Source organism: Micromys minutus, assembly GCF_963924665.1.
Source record: "Micromys minutus genome assembly, chromosome: 8".
NCBI lineage: Eukaryota > Metazoa > Chordata > Mammalia > Rodentia > Muridae > Micromys > Micromys minutus.
Window position 1 is genome coordinate 59551543 of NC_137977.1, and position 23331 is coordinate 59574873.

Sequence of the window (23331 nt, forward strand, 5' to 3'; positions counted from 1 at the left end):
GTCTTGTAAAGGCTGGACATTCCTAACAGGAGTAAAGGCAAGGGCCTTCCCAGTGTTGACCACGGTGTCTGTAGTTGGAAGTAAAATGTTATGAGTTTACTTCCTTTTTCCTAAAATATGCATTTTTGTGGTTTAGATTCCAAAGGAGATGAAAGTTATATAAATGTTTGTCTTCCTCTGTGCCTGATTCTCTTCCCCAGATTCTTTCCCCAGAGGTAACCATTAGCAGTTTGTTCAGATATTCTTCTGGATGCTATTTTATGCACAATATGAACAAATATGCACATATATCACCCTAATTTTTGACCAAAATATCATGTATCCTATACTTTTCCCCCCTTTGGTTTTTATAGACAGGGTTTCTCTGTGTACCCTTGGCAGCCCTGGAACTCGCTCCAGCCTCGCTCCAGCCTCGCTCCAGCCTCGGCTCCGGCTCATACAGATCCTCCTGCCCTGCCTCCTCAATTCTGCAGTTAAAGACATGCGACCAGGTTTAGAGTTGATTATATCTTGAAGAGCCTTCTGTGTATTATTAAGCCTTATCATTCCTTTTGGTAGGGCAAAGTGTATAATGGTGGAGTACCCTAAGTCAGTGTGGCCATTGAGTTGTTTTATTTAGTGTGGCAGGGAATGACGTCACACAAGTGGACAGGAATGGGTTCTTGTAATGTGAGACCATCTTGACAAAACCACTTGTGCTAACTTGTGAGTTGTGTTGAGAGGAGTGAGAGGCAGGTGTGGCAGGCTTGGCTGTTGTCAGGGAACGCTGACAGCGCTGCCCTGGTGACCTGATTAGGCTGCTCAGGTAGAAAGAGGTCTATGAAGGGAGACAGTCCTGACGGGGAAGTACAGCTGTGGCCGTCATCTCTTTTACGTTTGGCACACATTAGAAAGCTGAGGGAGAAGGATCCATGTGGACTCTCGTTGGACAGATTTGGTGAAACACATTCCCTTAGGGCGGTGGTTCTCAACCTTCCTAAGGTTGTTACCCTTTGATACAGCTCCTCATGCTGTGGTGACCCCCAACCATAAAGTTATTTTTGTTGCTACTTCACAACTATAGTTTTGCTGCTGTTGTGAATTGTAACATAAATAACTGATATGTTACCCCTGTGAAAGAGTCCTTGGACCCTCAGCGGGGTTTTGATCCACAGGATGAGAACATGAGTTTGGCAGGTCACACTCGCCTTTTCTTCAAGGCAAGGACTGTCTTAAAAGTGGAGACTGAAGAATGAACATAAATCAAACTAGTTTTCTGATACACACTTGTTTTCAGTTGGAAGCCTAATTGGCTTCCCTCCCTCCCTCCCTCCCTCCCTCCCTCCCTCCCTCCCTCCCTCCCTCCCTCTCTCTCTCCCTCCCTCCCTCTCTCTCTCCCTTCCTCTCTGTTTTCTTTCTTTTCTTAAACAAAGGGTCTTGGTATGTAGCTCAGGCTGAAACTCTAGCTCCTTCTGCTTTAGCTTCTAGTGTTGGGATCACAGCCCATACCACATCCTCCGTACCTGCTAGTCGAGTGGTTGTTGGGAATTAGTTGTTGAACGGTTTAGAACATGAGCACAGACCCGCCCGAACTGTGGTTGCCTGTGTCTGCTGCTGCAGGTGCCTTCCTAACAGCCCTGTCCTGAAGGAAGCCTTTACTGCCTCATGAGAGATTCTACACACTGGGCACTAGATGGTGCTGAGATAAGGCAGAATGGCAGCGTCCGACAGGACCGCATGCTTAGGTCCAGACCCTCAAATCTAGTTGGGGGAAACCTAAGAACGGGGAAATGTTTAATAATGTCAAGATGAACTAGGGTTCATGGGCTGTGTGCACGTTTAGTGCCCCTTAAATGCTTTTGTCACATTCTTTGTGCTGCCCCTTAAGTCTTTCTCTTCTCAGTGGTTCCGTCTGTCTGATGAGTAGCCTTAAATTATTTCATGTTGACCACATCACTAGCTTTTCATTTTTCATTAATAAAAATAGAAGAATGGTAAGCTTCCTTATAATCAGGTTTTTATGCATTTCTCATTATTATGTAAGTAGATGACTTCCTTAAGACATTTTTACCAACAAAATAATTTTAAAATATTTAAGTGATTTTCAATTATAGGAAAATCCTAAATACAGAGACAAAAGTTAAAGTAGTCACGTCCAGTTACAAACACCATGTCCCACTGTCTCACAAAAACCTGATGTTGCATTGCTGTTGTATAATTTGAACCATTGTATTTGTGTAACTGTGCCCAGTCTGTTTCCAGGGCCTCTCTTCCTTATGAAACAGAAGTGCCTCGTCCTTCTGTCACTGCTCCTTCCTGTAACCTCTAAGTCTGCCTGCACTGTGCACCTTATATTACGGACTCACTCACACATGCCATTGGTGATTGGCTCAAAACGTCACCTTGTTGTACAGAGGCTTCCTTTCTCCTTACACTGTTGAGTCCAATTAACCATTTCAATTTTTCTTTGAGGGATTTTCCTTGTATTATAACAAATAAGAACATTTCTGTTAAGAGGCCTTGCTTATGTAGACATTTTCAGTTTATTAGTTATTTATTAAGCCTTTCACATTTCCATGTGCTAGACTGATTGTCATCTCTCTTTCCAGTTAGTTTTCATGTCTGTTACTATTCTCATGTCTATTAGCACTGAGCCCTAGGACGTTGTGCATATACAGTGAATCAAGCTGGTCAGTGCCAATTGTAACTTAGGTGTGTGTATGTGGGGTGTGTGTGTGTATAAAATATATAAGTAAATAAAATATATCCTCAGAGATGAATTCCATCGATGGCCTTGTGTCAGTGTCTTCTCTTGGACTCGTAGACTTATCAAACTGAACTTCAAATGATGACCAGAGAACTGTGCCTTCAAGAAAAGGATCATGGGGTTGTCCATTCATGTTTACACTTGTCCGAAGCTGTGCTTCACACACTTACCGACACCCGGCGCTGCTGTTGGCAGGCTTGCCTGCGAGGGAAAGGTGGCTTGTCCAGTGTTTTTACCTTGCTGGAGGGGAGCGTGTCTTCTCTAGCTACGGTTAGTTGGCTGAGTGTTCTTAAGTTTTAAAGTGTTTCCTCACCTGAGAAACAGCAAAGTGACTTGTCCTGAATTAGCTCAAGAGTATCTGACCAGAAGAAACAAGTGAGCTGCTTAAACGGGGAGAAGCGCTGTCACGGTGCTGCAGGAAGGGGCCAGGACTCACATTGCTCTTTTGATTGCTTTCTCTGCAGTGCTGAGGTCTGATTGTAAAGCCATTCGTTTCTCCCGTTTTCCCGAGAAATGAATGCAGTCTTACCCACTGTGGCAGTTGCTGTAGTTTTGACAGCGTAATAGTTTCAGGCCTTTGATTTTGGCGGTTAAATGGCAGCATATAGATTGTCAGTGAGTCACATGAATACCAACACCTTTTTGTTTCTGCCTGATGTATTAAATTTTTCTGCAATAAATTTATATGCAGTTTTATTTTTCAAAATTTTACTATGAATAGGTTCTTTTAAAGCATTCACCTTCCTGCACTTAACTACTGAATGGGCTGATTCTTGTTAGTTTTGTGAATGATTTCTGTACTTCCCTCTTTGCTGACGTAAGGTTGGGGGGAGGTCTTCAGAAATGCCTTTGTGGCTTTCTGAATGGCCACTTGTTGATTTACCTAGACCTTGCCTGAAACTGACAAAGATTTCATATTTGCTAGAATAGGAATGTTGTAGGCTAAAACCCGACATTAGTGTAAAGTATCAATTTTGAAGACAGTTTTTAAGATGTTCTGTGACAATTTTCAGTGAGAGGGACAAAGACATTTTTAGTATTTGTTTTGTAAACCTCCTAATTGTGGTTTGTCTAACAAATCTATGCTCAGAATTCTCTTGTAATTTCCTCCTACAGCTTTTTTGCACGTCTGTTTTCCCTGAAAGGTTTGAACTGTGAAGTCTTCATCTTTTACCGTTGGCGTGTGGAACTGGTGTGCCTGAACAGTAAAATATAGCCAGTCCAAACGAACCACTGCCAGCTCTGAGTGAAAGGACACGTGTACTGTAGAAGTTGGCCTTCTCTGCACCGAGACTGATGGTTCTATAGCAGTCAGTCACTTGTCAGCCTGCCATTTTCCTGGTCATATTTAAATTGGTTTTAATTCCTAATTGCTCACAGTGTTTTGTGCAATTGTAATTATGACCTAGATATATTTTGCTTTGGGTTTTTTGAGACAGGATTTCACTGAGAAGCCTTTGCTGTCCTGCAACTCACTCTGTAGAGCAGGCTGGCCTAGAATTCAGAGATCTGCCTGCCTCTGGCTCTGAAGTGCTGGGATTAAAGGCATGTGTCCCCACTGCCCAGCTTGATATTATTTTTATGACATCATACGCATGATACACTTGTTTAAAAGGTTCTTTCACATGTGTTTTTGTTTTATGGGTATGAGTGTTTTGCATATATGTGTACCACATGTGTATATGTGCACCTCATGTGCCTGGTGCCTGTGGAGGCCATTGAGTGTCAGAACCCTGTAAGGAGAGTTGTGTGTGTGTGTGGGGGGGGCAGCATCCTCCAGTCTCTTCAGTTTGGTTGTGTGTTGGGATGGCACCGGAAATAGCAAGATTGTCTCCTTTGTTCCTGCCTGTAACTTGCTGTCAGAGACTGACACAGTGGCTGTGACCCAAGAAGGTGCCCGAAATGGCATCAGACGAGGGTGACAAGGGTCACTTCAGGACCCTGATGGTTGTTTAATAGAGGTTAGTTTGCGAGCAGAGGTTTGGTTATGTGATTGTGAATTCTAGCTATGGCTTAGTGTCCTGCAGACATGGAGTTGCTGTGGTGGGTGGGTCTGAAGTGCTCTGTGTGGCCCCTAGGTTTGATCTGAGTGTTTGCTGCCTCTTGTCCCTTTTGGCACATTTCCAGCGCCCCAGGTCTGTCTTAAGAAACACTCGGTTTCTCAGTGTAATTGTCTTGAACGTTGGCATGTTTTCGCAGTACCATTTTACTTGTAGTTACTTCAAATGATCTGTTTGTTGTCTCTTGCCAGAACATTTGAGCTCATCTGTTTAAAAGTGCTGGCTGCCTATAGCCACTGCCACAGTGCCCAGCCAGCCTCGCTGCTTTCCACCTCACTGGCGCTCCACATTAAGCAGCTGGCAAAGCAGAGTATTCTCAGTGCCCGAGAAGTGTAGAAAAAGGGCACGTGGATGTGCGAGAGGAAAGACTTCCGTGGCAGTCAGCGTGCCTGGTTGAGCTCCCGTACAGCAGTGGCCCCCATGTGGTGGCAACCCCCACCATAGAATGGTTTTGTTGTCCTTGCCCTATGTCATGGAACATTTGGGGTCTGAGGAAGCTTTTGCCGGAAGTGATTGCTGAGGTGGGGGTTGAGATGGCTGTGGGTACATTCTTGGGGCTGGAGAGATGGCTCAGCCATTAAGAACACTTGATGTTCCTCTAGAGATTGGTTCCCTGCATCCACATCAGGTGGTTCACAACTTCCTGTAACACCAGCTGCAGGAGTATTGGACATCTGGCCATGGTAGTCTTCTGCCCTCGTGTGACCTGGTGGCCATAGAGATGATTAATATCACTCACTCATTTATAGCTTGTGCAGATGACCTGTGTTGATTGGCCTCCATGTCCCCAGCATGGTGGGGTCTCTGTGCCTGCCATGTCTCTGAATTCCATTTTTAGTTTGATTGTCTCATTCACCATGCCACCTTGGTTGTTCCAGGAACTATAGACAAGCTGGCCTTGAACTCACAGGGATTTGCCACCCTCCAAGTGCTAGGATTAAAGGCACATCTAGCCACTGCCTTCCCATTAGGGGGGTGGGGGGGAAGCTGGGTTTGGTTGTACTCACTAGGGAGGCAGAGGCCTGCTGACCTCTGAAGACTGTGATGAGCAACCCTGTTTCAAAACAGATGAGTACGGGCACAGTGGTGCTTTGCCTGTGTGTGTGTGTGTGTGTGTGTGTGTGTGTGTGTGTGTGTGTGTGTGTGTGTGCGAGCCCTGCCTGGTGCCTGTGGTGGTCAGAAGAAGGCGTCAGATTCCCTGGAACTGGAGTTAGAGATGGCTGTGAGCCTATGTGTGGGTGCTGGGAACCAAACCCAAGTCTTCTGTAAGACCAGCTGGTGCTCTTAACCTTGGACCCATTTCTTTCTCGGCCCCCAGCCCCTGGTTTTTTGTGCTGTCTCTGCATAGTCCTGGCTGTCCTGAAACTGTCTGTGAAGGCCAGATTGGCCTCAGACTCACAGAGCTGCTATCACTGCCCAGTCTTTTTTTGTTTGTTTTTTCTTCTCATTTTTAAATTAGATGTTTTGGGTTTTTTTTTTTTTTTTTTTTTTACTTTTGAGATATAGAGTTTACAAATAAACAATCCTTTCACTACTGTGTTTTGTTTTTTATTTTGTTTTGTTTTGTTTGGGGAGGGGGGATGAGGTCTTACTATGTAGCTCAGGCTGGCCTGGTGCTTGTTTTGTAGGCTAGGCTGACCTCAAACTCACAGAGATCCCCCTGCCTCTGCCTCCCAGAGCTTTGGTATTTAAGGTGTGCATCACCATGCCTTTGTGTTTTTCTGTCTCTGAACACTTATAGGTGCATTCTTTATTTTTTTTGCCTGCTTCTTCACTTTTTTCCCTTCACTTTTTTGTCTTAATTTTGTTGTTATTGTTTAAGACAGGGTCTATATGTAGCCCAGGCTGTTGTGAAATTTACTGTTCAGCTCATGTAGCCCAGGTTGGCCTTGAACTCATGACAGTCTTCCAGCCTGAATGCTGGTAATGACAGGTGCACAACAACATTCCTGCCTTTTGCTCGGCTATTTGACAGTATTGAGACCCGAACTTCACATGTTTCCTGGGCACGACCTCACTCCTCTAAATGACGGTAAGGGCGTGATTAGTCTGTGCTTTGTTCTGTTCTGGATCACACATCCCAGGTCCTGAAAGATAGGGCTCCCCAAGCTCTTCTCTCCACTCCCTTGTGAATTAGAGTGAGTTTCCTGACCACACTGAAAATTGAATTGAGGCAGGATCAACACTCTAGCCCAGGCTGTGTAGCTTTGTTTTATATTGCTAATTTTATTGTCTTCCTTGTTAACCATGTTTTTGTTCTGATTTATGTTTCCAGTGGATACGTTCTGCTACTATATACAAATGTAGTATTGCATTCTAAATTACTTTTCATTTCTTTTGTCTTTACAGTACTGAGTTGAAGCTGTTGGAAGAGGCAACCATTTCAGTTTGCAAGTCTTTGGGTAAGGTGGGAAGGGTGAGAAAAACAGGCAGTTTTTAAATGTTTCTGTTAAAATTTTTAATAGTATAATATGAGTTGAATTATTTTGTAGCATTCCTTTTTTTTTTTAAGATTTATTTATTTAACGTGTATGAGTACACTGTTGCTCCCTTCAAACCCACCAGAAGAGGACATTGCATCCCATTACAGATGTTGTAAGCCACCATGCGGTTGCTGGGAATGGAACTGAGGACCTCTATAAGAGCAGTGCTTTTAACTACTGAGCTGTCTCTCCAGCCCCTGTAGTAATGTTCTTGAATATGATGGTGATCATAGTAATTATCTGTTTCGTGGGCTCATTGGTGCTTTGTACAATTTTGTCAGTATGCCTTGTCTCTATTTTTAGTGGGATTAGTGGACCCTCCTGGGATTTCAGGGCCTACACCTGGCTTCTTTTGTATATTCTTTTAGTTTGTATTTGCAGATGTCTCAGGGTTTTATTGCTGTGAAGAGACCACATGACCAAGGCAAGGTCCCTAGTAAGGGAGAACATTTAACTGGGGCTAGCTTACAGTTTCAGAGGTTCAGTTCATTATCTTCAAGACAGGAGCATGGCAGCATCCAGGGAGGCATAGTGTAGGAGGAGCTGATCCACAGTCAGTGAGAGGAGACTGACTTCCACTGGCAGCCAGGAGGAGGCTCTGTCACATTGGGTGGAGCTTGGGCGTGGGAGACCTCAGTAACTGACTACACTGACTTACATCCTCCAACAAACCACTCTTCATTACAGTGCCACTCCCTATGGCCAAGCATTCAAACATACGACTCTATGGGGACCAAATGTTTTCAAACCATAGCAGTAGACTTGCACTAATTTTTAAAGTATGTTCTGAAGAATTCCATCTTTGACACTCTTCAACACATGTCAAGAAGCTCACATAGACACACGGTTCTCAGTTCTCCATGAAAACGAATCCTGACAGCTCAGGCTGTGTTCACATCTCTGGTTCCACAACGTCCACGAATCCATGTTTACATTGGAAATCCTTGGCCAAGAAGTGACTGTGCACTGTTGCTGTGGTGGTTTGAACCTTGCACCAAAGCGTAAACCTTGTGTGCTTTCTTTAGAAATAAAAGTAAATTTTGGACTAAACAGTCTCTTTCTTCTGTTAAATTCTTCTTAGCTTTTGTGCTTCAGAGACTTGCCATGGTGTATAATACGTTTTATGGGTAATTTCTTAGTCCATTTTGTTACATTCAATGAATTTGAGCTAGTAGATATGGATCTGTCCTTGAGAAAGTAACAGCCTTTAGATAAAAATATGTAAACTTGAACTGGAGAGATGGCTCCGTGGCTAAGAGCACTAGTTGTTCTTCTAGAGGATCCACACTGAATTCCCAGCACCCACGTGGCAGCTCACAACGGTCTATAATTTCAGTTACAGAGTATCCTATGTCCTCTTCTGGTCTTCTCAGGTATGCGTATGTTGCAAAGATACATGTGCAGGCTAAACTTTCATACATAAAATAAAGCAATACATTTTAAAATTTAAAAAGAATATTAAAAATTACAGTAATATTGGTGCTTACCTCACTTGAGGTTGCACTTCCTTCTACTGTTTACTTTGTAAGTAAAAACTAGATATTTGTAATTACGACTATCTCTTAGTCACTGTTCTTTTGCTGTGATGAAACACTACGACCAAAAGCAAGTTGGGGGAGGGAAGGGTTTATTCAACTTATGCCTGCATATCAGTGTTCATCCACGGAAGTCAGGACAGGATCTCAAGCAGGATAAGAACCTGGAGGCAGAAGCTGATGCAGAGGCCATGGAGGAGTGCTGCTTACTGGCTTATTCCTCGTGGCTTGCTCAGCCTGTTTTCTTACAGAACTCAGGACCACCCACCCTGGGATGAAATTGCCCACAATGCCTAGACCCTCCCTCATTGATCACTAATTAAAACAATGTCCTACAGACCTGCATAAGACCCCGTCTTATGGAGGCGTGTTCTTAAGTGAGGTCTCTCCCCTCAGATGCTCCAGCTGTGTCACGCTGACATAAAACTATCCAGCACAGACTGAGAGTAGCGTTTTCTCTCACTGCTTATTTCCTGAATTAGACGTGAAATTGTCTGCAAGATCAGTCAGCAATTTCAGTGTGACATTTTATAAATGGTTTGATATGCTCAGCATTAACTATTTAAATGCCTTTCTTTCTCTTGCAGTTGAAAACAACCCTCGAACAGGAAACCTTGCTGCGCTAACTAAGGTCTTCCTTTCTAGAACCAGGGAGCTCAGACTCTCAGCGGAGTGTCAGAAGTAAGCTGCCCTTTTTATTTGGTGCAGGGAATAGGCTATGGTCTTTTGAAACCCCTGTGGAGAAATTATACTCAATATTTAATAAGAAGAAAAAGGTAAAAGAGAAGTTTTTATTTTAGGGTCTTAAGTTGTTGGTGGGAGATTCAGTAATTTGTTTGACTCTAGCACTTTGGCTAGTTATTAAAATGATAATGTTTAAAATGATTAGTAATTATACAATTATTTTTAAAAATTTACTTATTATATATGAGTACACTGTAGCTGTCTTCAGACACACCAGAAGAGGGCATCGGATCCCATTATAGATGGTTGTGAGCCATCATGTGGGTGCTGGGAATTGAACTCAGGACCTCTGGAAGAACAGTCAGTGCTCTTAACTGCTGAGCCATCTCTCCAGCCTTATACAATTATTTTTAATTCAGTTTTAATACAGCTATTCAGAGCCGTTCTCAAATTATGAAGACACAGTGGACTAGGAACAGGCTGGCCTTGTTTATAATTCAGTACTGAAATGTAGGTGTTTCTGCTCTTTCCTTTCTAGCCACATCTTCATTTGGCAGACACACAACGCTTTGTTTATTATTTGCTGCTTGCTGAAGGTGTTCATCAGTGAGATGTCTGAGGAGGAGCTGCAACTTCATTTTACATATGAGGAGAAGTCCCCCGGCAGTTACAGTAAGTAACAGGTCAACGGCAGATCTTAGGATTAAAGTAGAATCTGGCTCAGTGGGGAAGGGCACTACCTCCCAACAGTGCAAGCCTGGCATCCCAAGTCAGTTTTCACACCCATGTAAAGGTGGAAGGAAAGAGCCCATCACACCAAGTCATCGTGTGACCTCCACACGTGTGCTGTGGCTCATGTGCTCACACCTGCTATTCACACACACACACACACACACACACGCAGCATTTAAAAAGCATGAACTTTAGAACTCTAGGTTTCCTGCAGTACCATCTATTTTCTGTCTTAAAACAGTGAACAGAAACAGACCTTCTTCCTACGATGTCTTTATCAAGTATGACTACTTGTTTTGTTGCTGTAACCAAATGCCTGACAGAACAGGGAAGAAAGGGCTTATTTTGCCTGGAGTTGGAGGGTGCATTGTGTCATGGTGGGTGTGGTGGCAGCAGGAGCAGGAGCCAGCCGCCACCTCACATCTGCAGTAAGGAAGCCAGGAGTACTGGTGCTCAGCTGCCTTTCGCCTTTTATTTGGTTTGGTACCTCTGTGAATGGTGCCACTCACTTGCTAAACCTAATCTGGAAGCTGTGCCACAGACATGCCCAGAGGTCTGTCTCCTGGATGAGTCTAGATCTGGTCACGTTGACAGCCAGTGTAAGCATCACAAAGTCTACTCCTTGTTAACCTGACGAACGTATCACCTAACATTTATTATTATTATTGTATTAGATTTATTTATTTTATGTGTATGACTTTTTTGCCTTTGTGTATGAATGTGTACCATGTGTGTACCTGGTACCTGAGAAGGACAGAAGAAGGCATTGAATGCCCTGGAACTGGAGTTAAGGATTATTGTGAGTCATGATGTATGTCCAGGTCCTCTCTGCAGGGGTAACAAGTGCTTATTATTATTATTATTATTATTATTATTATTATCATTATCATTATCATTACTATTATTAATTACTAATTCACTTTACACCCCAATCACAGCTCTCCCCAGTCCTATTTTTACATATCCCTCCCCCAACTGCCTCCTCCTCTTCTCCTCATAGAAGGGGATTCCCCCTTGGGTACCACCCCACCCTGGGATATCTAATCCCAGCAGGTCTCCCACTGAGGTCCACCAGGCAGTTGAGATAGGGAAGGGGTTCCAATGTCAGGGAACAGAGTCAGAGACAGCCCCTGCTCCACTTGTTAGGGGACCTCCATGAAGACCAAGCTACACATCTGCTACAAATGTGTAGGGGGCTCAGGTCCAGCTCCTGCATACTCCCTGGAAGTGACCTTAACCACTGAGACATCTCTCCATTAGTGTGTGTGTGTGTGTGTGTATGAGTGGGTGTGGCTGTGTGTGTGTGTGTGTGTGTGTGTGTGTGTGTGTATGAGTAGGTGTGGCTGTGTGTATGCCGCCATAGCATACAGGTGAAGGTCAGAGGACATTTAGGAATCCATTTCTCCTTCCACTGTGAGGTCTGGGAACCTAACTCAGGTCATCATGTTTTTGTGGCAAGTGCCGTTACCCATAAAACAGCCTGGCCTGCCCTCACATGTAAAGCTTTGTAGCCAGAAAACTTCTCTTCTCTCCATAGACCTAAAGCCAAGTCATGATGCAAAATGCATTTGTTTCATCCTCAAGTCTCCATAGTCTTTAATAGTTTCAGCACTGTCTAAAAGTCAAGTCTTTTGAGACTGAAATTGAGACCTTAACTGTCAGCTCCTAGGAAATGAGAACAAGTCACTTAGTTCCAATATGCACTGGTGCGTGATAAAATTCCCATTCTAACAGCCAGGAATGGTGGCATAACAAGGAAATACTGGACCAAAGTCATATGGAAGCTAAGCAAGGCAAACACCAAATCCTATGGGTCTGTGTTTAGCATCTAGGGCCTAAGAGATTCACCTGCCTGGGCCTCCTTGTGTGCTGAGATTAGAGGTGTGTTAGTGCTTAAAATTTTATTTTACAAACTACATTTATTTATTAGTGTATGTGTATAGGCTTGCCAGCATGCTGTGCGTGCATGTAGAGACCAGAGGACAACTGGAATGGTTTTCTTTCTGCCATTTGTGGGTCCCCGAACTCCAGTCATTGTGCTTGGCACCAGGTGCCCTTACCTGCAGAGCCATCTCACCAGCCCCTTGTCCCCCAACTCTGAATTCATTCCTAATCATATTCATAGGACACAGGCAAAATGAATTTAAGATTCTTTGCCAGAATGTGACTTGAATGGCCTGTGGCCCACTTCCTGAGTCAGTCCTTATTCCTATCTGAAACCTCCTGAGCCTGGTCTGTGGTCTGTTGGCAGCTGAACTTGGCTTACAGTAGTCAAGGAGTGAGGTGCCTGACTCAGCTGATAGAAAGCAGGCACTGGGACTTAACCTCCAGCAGGAGATCAGTGGACCCCAAACCAAATGAACCAAAACAGGAAAGGAATGTTTGGTGTCCTTTGTGAAGCAGCTCGGAGCCCTCCAGAGGGAGATGTCCACCCTCCTGGGCAGGCTCCACCTGTGTGCATCAAGCTTTTAGTCAGCCTTGCCTCAGTGGTAACTAAATGATGCTGAATAGTAGAGACGAGTAAACAGCTGTGAGAGAGCAAGGAAACCAAGGGGAAAATAGAAACAGACTCCCAAATCCTTAACTGTTCTCTTTAACACACTTTCCTTTCTGCTCTTGGCTTCAATGGGATTAGAACTCTTAGGCGTTATCCCTGCTAAGTTCCGTGGAGGTTGTGGTGGTTTGAACAGGAATGACCTGCATAGTCGTGTTTGAATGTCATCTGGCCCATAGGGAATGGCACTATTCAGAGGTGTGGCCTTGTTGGAGGAAGTGTGTCACTGTGGGGGCCTGCTTTGAGGCCTCATATCCTCAAGCTGGGCTCAGTATGGTCCAGAGTCTCCTGTTGCCTGTGCATCAACTTGTGGAACTCCAAGCTCCATATCCTGCTCCAAGTCTGCCTGGACACCACCGTGCTGATAGTGGAGTAGACCTCTAACTATAAGCCAGCCCCAATTAAATCATTCCTTTCTTTCTTTTTTTAAAATTCTTCTCTCATATATTGCATCATGACTGCAGTTTTCCCCCAGTCTTTCTCCCCACCTCCCTTCTCCCCAAGATCCACCAACCCTTCACTTCCCCTCAGAAAAGAGCAGGCCTCCCAGGGTCATCAGCCAAACACTGCATGTCAAACTGCACTAAGACCAGGCACATCCTATCATATCGAGGCTGAGGAAGATTTACTTCTTAGTTGAGGACAACTCTTAGACTCTTGTCTGCTTGTGGGACCATTCTTCTACCGGATTGCAGTTTTTCCCTTATGGAACTAGCTGTGGTTTGTCTGTAGCCAAGGAGCTCACACTGCCTTGGCAGCAAGGTCTCACCTCTTCTTTTCTCTGCTTTAGTCTCCGGAGACTGGCACAGGTAATCCTGGCATTGTACACCAAGGATTGAGGTTTTAAAAATTTTAATATAAAGTTTAACGATGTAATTTGATTATTTATATATAAGTCATGCAAAAGAAAAGAAGTAAACACCACCACCAGCAAGCATCAACCCAACAATGAAAATTGTGACTCAGAGAAGAAAGACCATATGTCAGGGTAACCTATTTACCATAGCAAGTACCTTCTCAAAAACCCAAAAACATTCAAAGTTTACATTTATCTCTGAAAAAAAATAGAGAAGTGCCTCTGGGTGCTCCTGTTTGTTGTTTGGCCTTTGTAGCAGTTGCTGTCTCAGTGTCTTAGTTAGAGTTTCTATTACTGATGAAGCACCATGTCCAGAAAGCAGGTTGGGGAAGAGTTTATTTGCCTACAGCCCAGGGATGGCTCCACCCACAAAGGGCGGGGCTCTTTCTACTGATCACTAGTTAAGTACATGCCCTATAGCTGGGTCTCATGGAGGTGTTTCCTCAACTGAGGCTCTTTTCTCTCTGATGACTCTAAGTTGACACACAAAGCCAGCCAAGTACACTTAGGAATCTTTCAGTAATCACTGGGTCAGAACCATTTAAATTTCACCGTAAGTGCGCCTGGTACGCAGTGGCGTGTCCTCTGTTTGACCACAGCGATCGCTGTGGGTGGAATGGCACAGGTGACAGCTCCTAAGTACTGCATCGACACATAGAAGTTTTAGTTTTAGAAAAGAACGAGCTTGTTTCCTTTCTGTGATTAGTTTATAATAGCACTTTAGAATGCTAATTAAAATATTCAACACTTTAGAGTAACCCCAACAAAAATAGGCAAAAACATAGACTCCACCAAGATTTTCTGAATATAGGGGTATAATGAATCTGATTGTGTGTGCTTCATTGGAACTGACTTTGTGGTCTCGGCTGGCCTTGAACTCCGCCTTCCTTCCACGAGCTAGGCTTGCCGTGCACCACCACGCACCACTGTGCCTGCGGCGTGTTCTGTTTTGAAGAGATCAGTTTGTGCTGGTTTTCAGGCACTGCAGACTGTAAAGTGTGTGACTGCACTTCATTAAGGTTCAGCATTTGTCGTTGGCACAGTTTGCTTTGGGCACCGAGAGCCTGGCATTGTCCTGAGTGCTGAGGAGCAGTGGCAGCTAAGTTTCTCCTGTGCATACACGGTGCTGGAGAGGCCAGAGAGGTGATGCACAGAGCGAGCATCCTCCTGGATGCTGGAAAATGCACCCGGTCCAATGTAAGAACAGCCAGAGCTTAGAACGGCAACCAGCTCTCCAGCCTCTAGCTGTATCTTTAAATGAATGGTCCACATGACTTAGTTTCATGACGGCTTTGCTTCTGGTGACCAGTAAGAATCTCCACTTTTTAAAATACATAATCATTAGCTTAAATGATAAAAATTATCTAAGTCAAGAAAGCGAGAGGGTTAAGTCAGCTACTTTTAATAACAACCTGGAGATCAGGCAGAAATTGGAGGATAAACGGTAAGTGGAGGGCTGACCCGGTGTGTAAGAGTGAGTTTGAATGTACTAAACTTGCTTAACTGAATTGAGATCATGAAGTAATAAGTAAAAACGAGAGTGATTCCAGATCAGGAGGCTGCAGCGGGTGGTGTGTGTCTGTAGCCAGCCAGGGGTCTCCAGTTCAGGGTTATCCCAGGCTACATAGTGTGCACCTTCTCAACAAACAACAGTGAGGCTGTATCAGAGACAGAGAGGCAGACTGTAGTCAGTAGGACTTTGCGAGTGCTTGGTTACAGAAGGGTGGCTGAGTCTGGGTGTTAGCATTAGGCTAAAATGAGAATAAGAAAGAAACGTGTTGGGTGAGAAAAGACTCAGTAGTGAGAGCGCTGGTTGCTCTTTGAGAAGACCTGGGTTTAGGTCCCAGCAACCACATGGCAGTTTACAACTTTCAGGGATCGGGCTCCCTCTTGGGATGTCTGTGCTGCCCGTATACATGTAGGCAGAACATCACATAAAATTAAAAAGGCAAACTGGAGAAGAGCGAGAAATACTGCACTCATTTCTGAACACACTGAGTTTGAGATAATGGTCAGTCTCCTTGGACACCAGTAGACAGCTGAGAGTCTGCGGCCCTGGCACTCTGTCCCGGGTCTTGTCTGACCTGTGAACTGACCAGACCGTCTGTCCTACTGAGTGCTTGGATGGGCGACAGTTTGACAGAAATCAGGATGGTAGGTGTGAGGCTGAAAGGCAATCTTTGGATTGAGGAGTCACCAGCATTTAAGTTGGGATGGGTGAGGGTTGGGGAGGGAGCAGGAGAGAAGGCAGCCTATGGCAGAGTGAATGGAGGAATGCTGGCAAGAGAGCAGAGGACGCTCAGTGAGACAGGAAATGACCTGAGGAAATGGCGTCATGAAGGAGTTGATCTCATGAGTGTCCAAAACCCAAACCAGAAGTCACAAGGCTCTCCTCTGGCCTAAGCAGTTTAGAGGTCCCTTAGCTGTGGGAGCTTGGGACAGAAATGCTTGTGTTGTGATGACAAGTTACAGCCTGTCCTTGCCACTTACTGATTCTCTGACCAGAAAGCTATCTTGTCTTTCTTTGGCTATTGTTTGTAGAGAGTGATTGTCTTCTTGTGGGGATTCATTCTGTCATCTGTGGATTGCAAAGGGGCCACGAGGTTCATCAGGATCAAGGGCAAGGTCATATGAATATGGGGTGGGGGAGGGATACAGGTCTAAATATCTTTGCTTCAGGTGAAGCAGCTAAAGCTGCTTCTAAAAAATTGTATTTTGACTTTGATATAAAATTCTATCAGAAGAAGCAGTGTGAAGTAAGAGAAATTTGAAAATTACTAGCCTGTAGGAGCCTTAAGGTCATTGTTTTCTTTTTTGAATTTTTTGTTGGCTTTTTGTGAATTTCACATTATGCACCCCAGTTCTACTCATCCCCCCCCCATACCTGCCCTCCACCCTTGCAACACCCTCCCCCAAGAAAAAATATTGTTGTGGAAGCTATAGCATGTCACACAGAGTGTCAACAGTACTCCTTTGGGCCACACTTCTTTGCTTGCAAATGTTCACTGCAGCGACTCGTTGGTCTGTATGTGACCTCTGTCTTCTACTTCTCTATCAGTTCTGAAAGCTCTCCGGGACTCCTCTGGGATACCCTGTGGTTGCTTGTGTCATGGAGATCCTGTAGTTTTGGATCTGCAGGACCAGCCTTTTCACAGGCTCAGCAGTTCATCAGTGGGGTAGATGTTGGGGTGGACCAATTGGAAGTCTGGATCTAGGCCTGAGAGGTGTCTGAGCTGCCCTGCTCTCCAGCTTTCCTGCCTGCAGTGCATACCTGTAATCTCAGAATTTGAGGGAGACTAAGGTTGGAGGCTTGCCAGTTGAGGACTATACAGTGAGGCCCAATCCTAAAAGGAAAGCAAAAATAGAGCCAGTGAGACAGTTAAGTCATGCACGCCCAACCAGCTTTTTTCTAACTCTGAAACTCATATAAAGGTGGAAAGAGAAAACCTTCCAAGGAATTGTCTTCTGCCTTCCACATGTGTGCTATGGCACATGCACTAATACAAAAGGAAAATCGTGCCAAGTTGTCATTAAGGTTGTGTTAGATGCTGACTTGCTCATATGTGGGTTTTATTCTGAGGTCAAAATAGTGTTTGAACATATGTAATAATTTTTTTTCTTATTAGAAATGAAAACTTAACATCTAAGTAATTTCATCTATTGTCTACACTGTCAAAACAAAGCTTTGTGTATCTCACTAGGTTCTGACTCTGAAGATCTTCTGGAAGAATTGCTCTGCAGCTTGATACAGCTAATTACTGACACTCCACTACTGTAAGTCTTGCCTGAGCTGGGCTTGGTCATTCTGTAATGAGAATTGACTGCTGAAGAAGTGTGTGTATGTGTGTGCGTGCGTGTGTGTGTGTGTGTGTGTGTGTGTGTGTGTGTGTTTGTGTGTGTGTGTGTGTGTGTGTGTGTGTGTGTGTGTACAGAGGCCAGTAATTAGTGTTAGATAAATTATTCTCCTCTCCTCCTTTTTCTTTTGTTTTCTATTCCCCTCTTCCTTTCTTCCTCCCTCCCTCCCTCCCTCCCTCCCTTTCTTCCTTCCTTCCTTCCTTCTCCTCCCCCCCCTCCCTCCCTCCCTCCCTCCCTCCCTCCCTCCCTCCCTCCCTTCCTTCCTTCCTTCCTTCCTTCCTGAGATAGGGCTTTACCATATAACTCAGGTTACCCTAGAATGCTCTGTGTAGACCACGCTGGCCTCAAACTCATAGGGATCCCCTGCCTCTGCTCCTGAGTGCTGGGATTAGAGGCATGTGCCACTTTGCCCAGCTCCCCTTATTTTCTGAGACAGGGCCTTTTATAGAACCTGGACTTCTCTTCTGTGGCTCTACTGCCAGGCCAGCAGGCCTCAGGATCTTCATCAGCTCTGTGGTTGCAGGCGTGTGCCACCAAACTAGGATTGCTGTGGGTGCTGAGGATCCTAATTTGGGGTCTACCAAGCTATTTGCCCAAGCAAGCCCTGTGTTGAAGAGCTTGTAGGTTCTGGTGTAATGTTTAAGGATTACACTCATGACATTCTTTCTCTTTTGCCTGGTGTATGTAGACTGTGTCCACCTGTCTTGCTTGCTTTTCTGTTACTGTGACAAAACACCATGAGCGAGGCAACTTAAAACATTTAATTTGGAGGTCGTGGTTTCAGAGGTTAGTAGAGTCTGTGGCCATCCTGGCAGGGCGCATAGTGCAGGCAGGCAGGCAGGCAGGCAGCAGGCAGGCAGGCAGGCAGGCAGCAGGCAGCAGGCAGGCAGCAGGCAGGGAGGCAGCAGGCAGGCAGGCAGCAGGCAGTAGGCAGGCAGCAGGCAGGCAGGCGGCAGGCAGGCAGGCAGGCAGGCAGCAGGCAGCAGGCAGGCAGCAGGCAGGGAGGCAGCAGGCAGGCAGGCAGCAGGCAGGCAGGCGGCAGGCAGGCAGGCAGGCAGCAGGCAGGCAGCAGGCAGTAGGCAGGCAGGCAGGCAGGCAGGCAGCAGGCAGGCAGCAGGCAGGCAGGCAGGCAGGCAGGCAGGCAGGCATGGTTTTTGGAGCAGGAGCTAAGAGCTCACATTGCAACCACAGGTAGAGAGCTATCTGGGAATGGTATGGGCTTTTGAAATCTCAAAGCTTGTTCCCAGCAACACACCTCCTCCAACAAAGTTAGACCTCCTAATCCTTCCCAAACAGTTCCAGTGACTGGGGACAAAGCACTCAGATGTATTTGAGGTTTGGGGCCCAATTTTATTTAAACGACACCGCCATTAAACAAGAATTTCATGTTAGGGAGAATCATCAAGTCTTTTCAGTAATATTAACTTTGATAAGAAGAGCTCTTACAGGTCTGTAAAGAGTTTGAGAAAGGCAAGTTGAATCTAGTCTGTGTGGTTGAAAAAGCAAACTGACCACAGAGTGTTTTCTTTTTTTCCCTGGCTTCTTGGTTTTGTTTTGAGACTGTTTTGGAGAGGACAGATTTCTTTCCAGTGTTCATTGAAGCGAGGTGTGTTCCTTGAGATGTAGTTGGGGAGGTCCTCCAATGAGACTTGTTAGTGAAGTTCTTCCCAGAGAGCTTACTCAGTGAAGAAGTGTGTGGTTCTCCTTCAGACAGCCTTTTCCCTGTGTCCTGGGACGTAGATGAGGTCTTCTGAGTTGCAGACCCATCCTGGCGCCATGACCCAGTAGTCTCCTACAAGTTTTGCTTTGATGTCACTGAGCCCTGAACCAAGGTCAACAACTGCTCTTCTCCCTCCCTCACCCTGACGTCTCATGTGACAAACCAAACCCTTAGTTGTTTATGCTGCTGGAACTGGTTTCTGTTGCTGCAGCTCAGTGCAGTTCCTATGTGTGTAAAAATGTCTATTTGTTATGAGTCGTTGCTTATCACCCCTCTCAAAATGGTTCTCCTCTGCAATCCTCATTTGCTGTTCTGTTATCATTATCTTCCTTTGTACACTGTCTGTGCATTCATGTGTCATGGCCCTTTGGTAGGCCACAGACTTTTGTAATGTTTGTGCCATTCTTCCATCACCAAAGAGACACTTTTATTACTTTGGAGAATTTACAAAATTGACCGATTTTTGAGACAGAACCTTTTATGTTGGCCTTGCTGGTGACATGTCTCAGTCCTCCAGCATCAGCTGTTACTGTGTGTGTTCATGCATATGCACATGCATCCGTGTGTGAGCATGTATGTGCCATAGTACATGTATGGAGGTGAGAGGATAACTGTAAGAGTAAGTTCTCTCCTACCATGTGGGTCCTGAGGGCTGAGCTCCAGTTATCAGGCTTGGCAGTAAGCACCTTCACCTGTTCTATCTTTCTGGTTCCGAGATACATATCTTAATGGAATTACATTTATTTATTAGATAGGGTCTCATGTATACCAGGCTGCCCTTGAGCTTACTGTGTAGCTGAGAATAACTTTGAACTTGATAAAAAAAATCATTTTATGTGTGTCCATGTTTTGCCTACATATGTGTCTGTGTACCATCTATGTTCATTGCCTGAGGAGACCAAAAGAGGATGTTGATCCCCCTGGAACTGGAGTTGTAGAAGGTTGTGAGCCACCAAAGTGGGTGCTAGGTATTGAACCTGAGTTCTCTGGAAGAGTAGCCAGTGCTCTTAACTGCTGAGCCGTCTTTCTAGCCCCAACCTGAATATTTCCTCCTGGTTTTATCTCGAGTGTGGAGACCACAGGTCTGTTCCACCACATCCAGGAAGGATGCACCCAGGCATGCTAGACAGGTACTCTACCAACTGACCTGTATCTCTGCCATGTAAAGGAAGTAGTTTTTAGATAAAGAACTTCTTCAGGTTTATCATCATAAAACAACAAACAGATTTTTGCCAGAAACGGACTGTTTAACTCTTGGGGCTATTGTACATGAATCCATCTTCTCCTGGGACTGGAGAGATGCACCACGTCCTGTGCTGGTGCGCGGTGAGCTGAGGAGACCTGCCTGCTAGGGAAGGACATGGGGATAGCTTCTCACCCACGTCTTGTGATACACAGAATTGCTCACGTCTGCTAAACTTTCTCTTGTTTTGAGTAGAATTTAATGCTGCCTGTGGTGACCATGTAAGCCCGGCTTACAGTCCCCCTGCGCATGTCACATGGTTTGCACTGGTGCAGAGATACGTAAGCCACCAGGCATCACCTTACACAGGGCATGCATTTCAAGCCCTTTGTTTCTTACCCTGTCCTTTTCCTGCTTGAAATACAGAATAAAGGCAGTGCTCAGATCATACTGAACTGTGGGTGAGAGTGTCACTTGCAAAGGGTAGGTCCTGGGAGCATGGGCTATTGGTAATATGAGTAGGATTGCTGTGAGTGCTCAGTCTCTCAGTGTTCCTGTATGAGAAAAACAGTTCCCGTCTTCCTTAAGTCACTGTGGTTAGGTTTCAGATTTGTTTTTCAGATGGATGTGGAAAACTTCTGTATTCCCTGCTCTTTTCTAATCATGTTAAGCGAGATGTTTTATATGTCTTTGATCAGATTTTAAATTTAAATTGATATAATTCAGAATTAACCAGGCCAGGTTAGATATGCCTATAACCCTAGCTCTTGGGAGACTGAAGCAAGAAGATGGAGAGTTAATAGATAGCCTGGGCTACATAATGAGTTCCAGACCAGACTAGGCTATGTAGTGAGACTCAGTCCAAAACAAACACAAAACCTGGCTTTTAATAACATTTATTTTCATTGCCAAGTACCAACAATTGAATGTATACAGTCTTTAGCCTTTATTGATCATGTTTTGTTGAAGTTAGGAAATTGGAAGTATTAAATATGTTTCGATAATGAGTAGGCTGTGAATACAGTGAATGGAGCAGCTGTGCAGAGGAGCAGACAGTGTTGGAGTGTATCACACATCAGTGTTTTAATGTGTTTATACTTTTTAAATGAACTGAACACGCACAGGCAGCCAGATGTCTTGTGTTATGTATGCGGAGCTCGAAGCAGCTGCTGAAATCATTTCTTATGATTTAGTGTCCTTGGAAGTCCATCTTACAAGAAGGTTTGTCTTGGTTACAGTTTCTACGGGAAAGCAACTACTTTGTAAGTGTTTCATCTGCCCCAGCTGCAGCACTGCACTAGAGGGCCTGGAATCCAAGGTGGTTAGTGGGAAAGGGAGGCACGCTTGGCTCCGAACACGCTCAGCTCCTAACACGCTCAGCTCCGAACACCGCCGTCTGTAGTGCTTTTCAGGTGCGCTTACCTGGGCTGAATTAGCAGGAGGATCATTAGGAATCTAATTTTAGCACTCATGAAGAGTAATTTCAAAGGAATGTAAATATTTCTTATGAGACTATATTAAATAGTTTATTAACATCGAAAGCAAAGTGATTACTAAGATTAATATGCTTGTAAACATTATGTATGTGTGTACCTGTGTTGCATATATATATGCACACACATTAATATAACAATTATATATATAACACACAATATATATATACACACATTAATATAACAATTATATATATAATACACAATATATATACACATATTAATATAACAATTATATATAATACACTATACACACATACATACACACGCACACATAATATCTATAATGAACTCTTCCACACAGCTCTTGTTTACTTTAAGCTAGCTTGAACTTGCTGTGAGGCTAAGGATGACCTTAAACCTCAACCCTGAGTGATAGGATTACAGGTGTACACTGTAATGTCTGGTTTGTTTAAACTTTTAAATGATTCTTTATTAGATACAGGATCAGACTAGGCCCAGGTCTAGTTACTAATCCCTGAAGCAAGAGGATCTCAAGTTCAAGACTTGCTGAGGAATCCTCACTTTGAGGAAGGCAGAAGGCTCTGAAGAGGAGCCTCTCAGGACCGAATATGTTTTTGTGGAATCAAGGGTATGTTAGATTGATTATAGCAAGTCTGAAAACTGAGACGGGAAAAGCTGTGCTGTTTGGAAGTCGTGAGTGCTGGTGACTAAACTTGAGCTGGACCAGGACGCAGCAGTAGGAAGTGTAGAGCGTCTCTTCTCAGCTCCACTCAGGGGTTAAGGAAGTTTGAAACTGGAGGTGTGAACTGTAAAATTCTTTATATGAACATGGCTTTAGAAATACAACAGCCATGGGTGCACATTAGTCTAGACCATAGCCTTTCAGTAGTGTGTTGGGAAAAAAAACCTAAGGATTGACAATGTCTGTTCTCCTGATGGTGAGAGGCTTCAATAGCTTCTTTGTCTTTGAGACAGGGTCTTATACTGTAGCCCTGTCTGGCCTGGAACTGTTGTGTAGACCAGGCTAGTCCTGAACTCAGAGAGGTCTACCTGCTTCTGCCTTTCATTGCTGGGATTACAGGCATGTGCTACCGTACCTGGCTTGTAAGTGGTTTCCTTCGTTGTCAATGAGAGCGGAGGTACCAAGATGTCCATGGAGTGGGAATGAAGGGCTTACATAACTCTGGATGGTGTCTTCCTTCAGGCCTGCATGTTGATTCACAAACGCCTTTCCAAAGCCAGTTGCAGTGGAAGGCAGGAGCTAGCTACAGCAAATTAGTATTTAAATTTTAAGTGCTGCAAATTAAAATCTAGCATAGCTTTCTCGATGAATTAGGAATTGAAGACTTTATAAGCATTGAACTAATTGTTACAGAATTTTCATATACCAAGATAGTATTGTGTATTAAAAGGTTACGATAGTTTTTTGGGTTTTTTTTGTTTTGTTTTTTGTTTTTTTATTGCAG

At 44.4% G+C, this 23331-nt stretch overlaps 1 protein-coding gene across 2 annotated transcripts in view; it reads left to right on the top strand.

Annotated features, from left to right (window-relative positions):
• The window catches only part of DYM (dymeclin), a 246867-nt gene that overhangs the window by 20712 nt on the left and 202824 nt on the right, over positions 1–23331 (top strand). For both annotated transcript variants that reach the window (XM_080920012.1, XM_080920013.1), the window contains exons 3-6: positions 7156–7208; positions 9412–9505; positions 10047–10180; positions 17352–17424. In XM_080920012.1, the coding sequence (XP_080776138.1) occupies positions 7156–7208; positions 9412–9505; positions 10047–10180; positions 17352–17424 (354 nt within the window). The remainder of the gene's footprint in view (positions 1–7155; positions 7209–9411; positions 9506–10046; positions 10181–17351; positions 17425–23331) is intronic.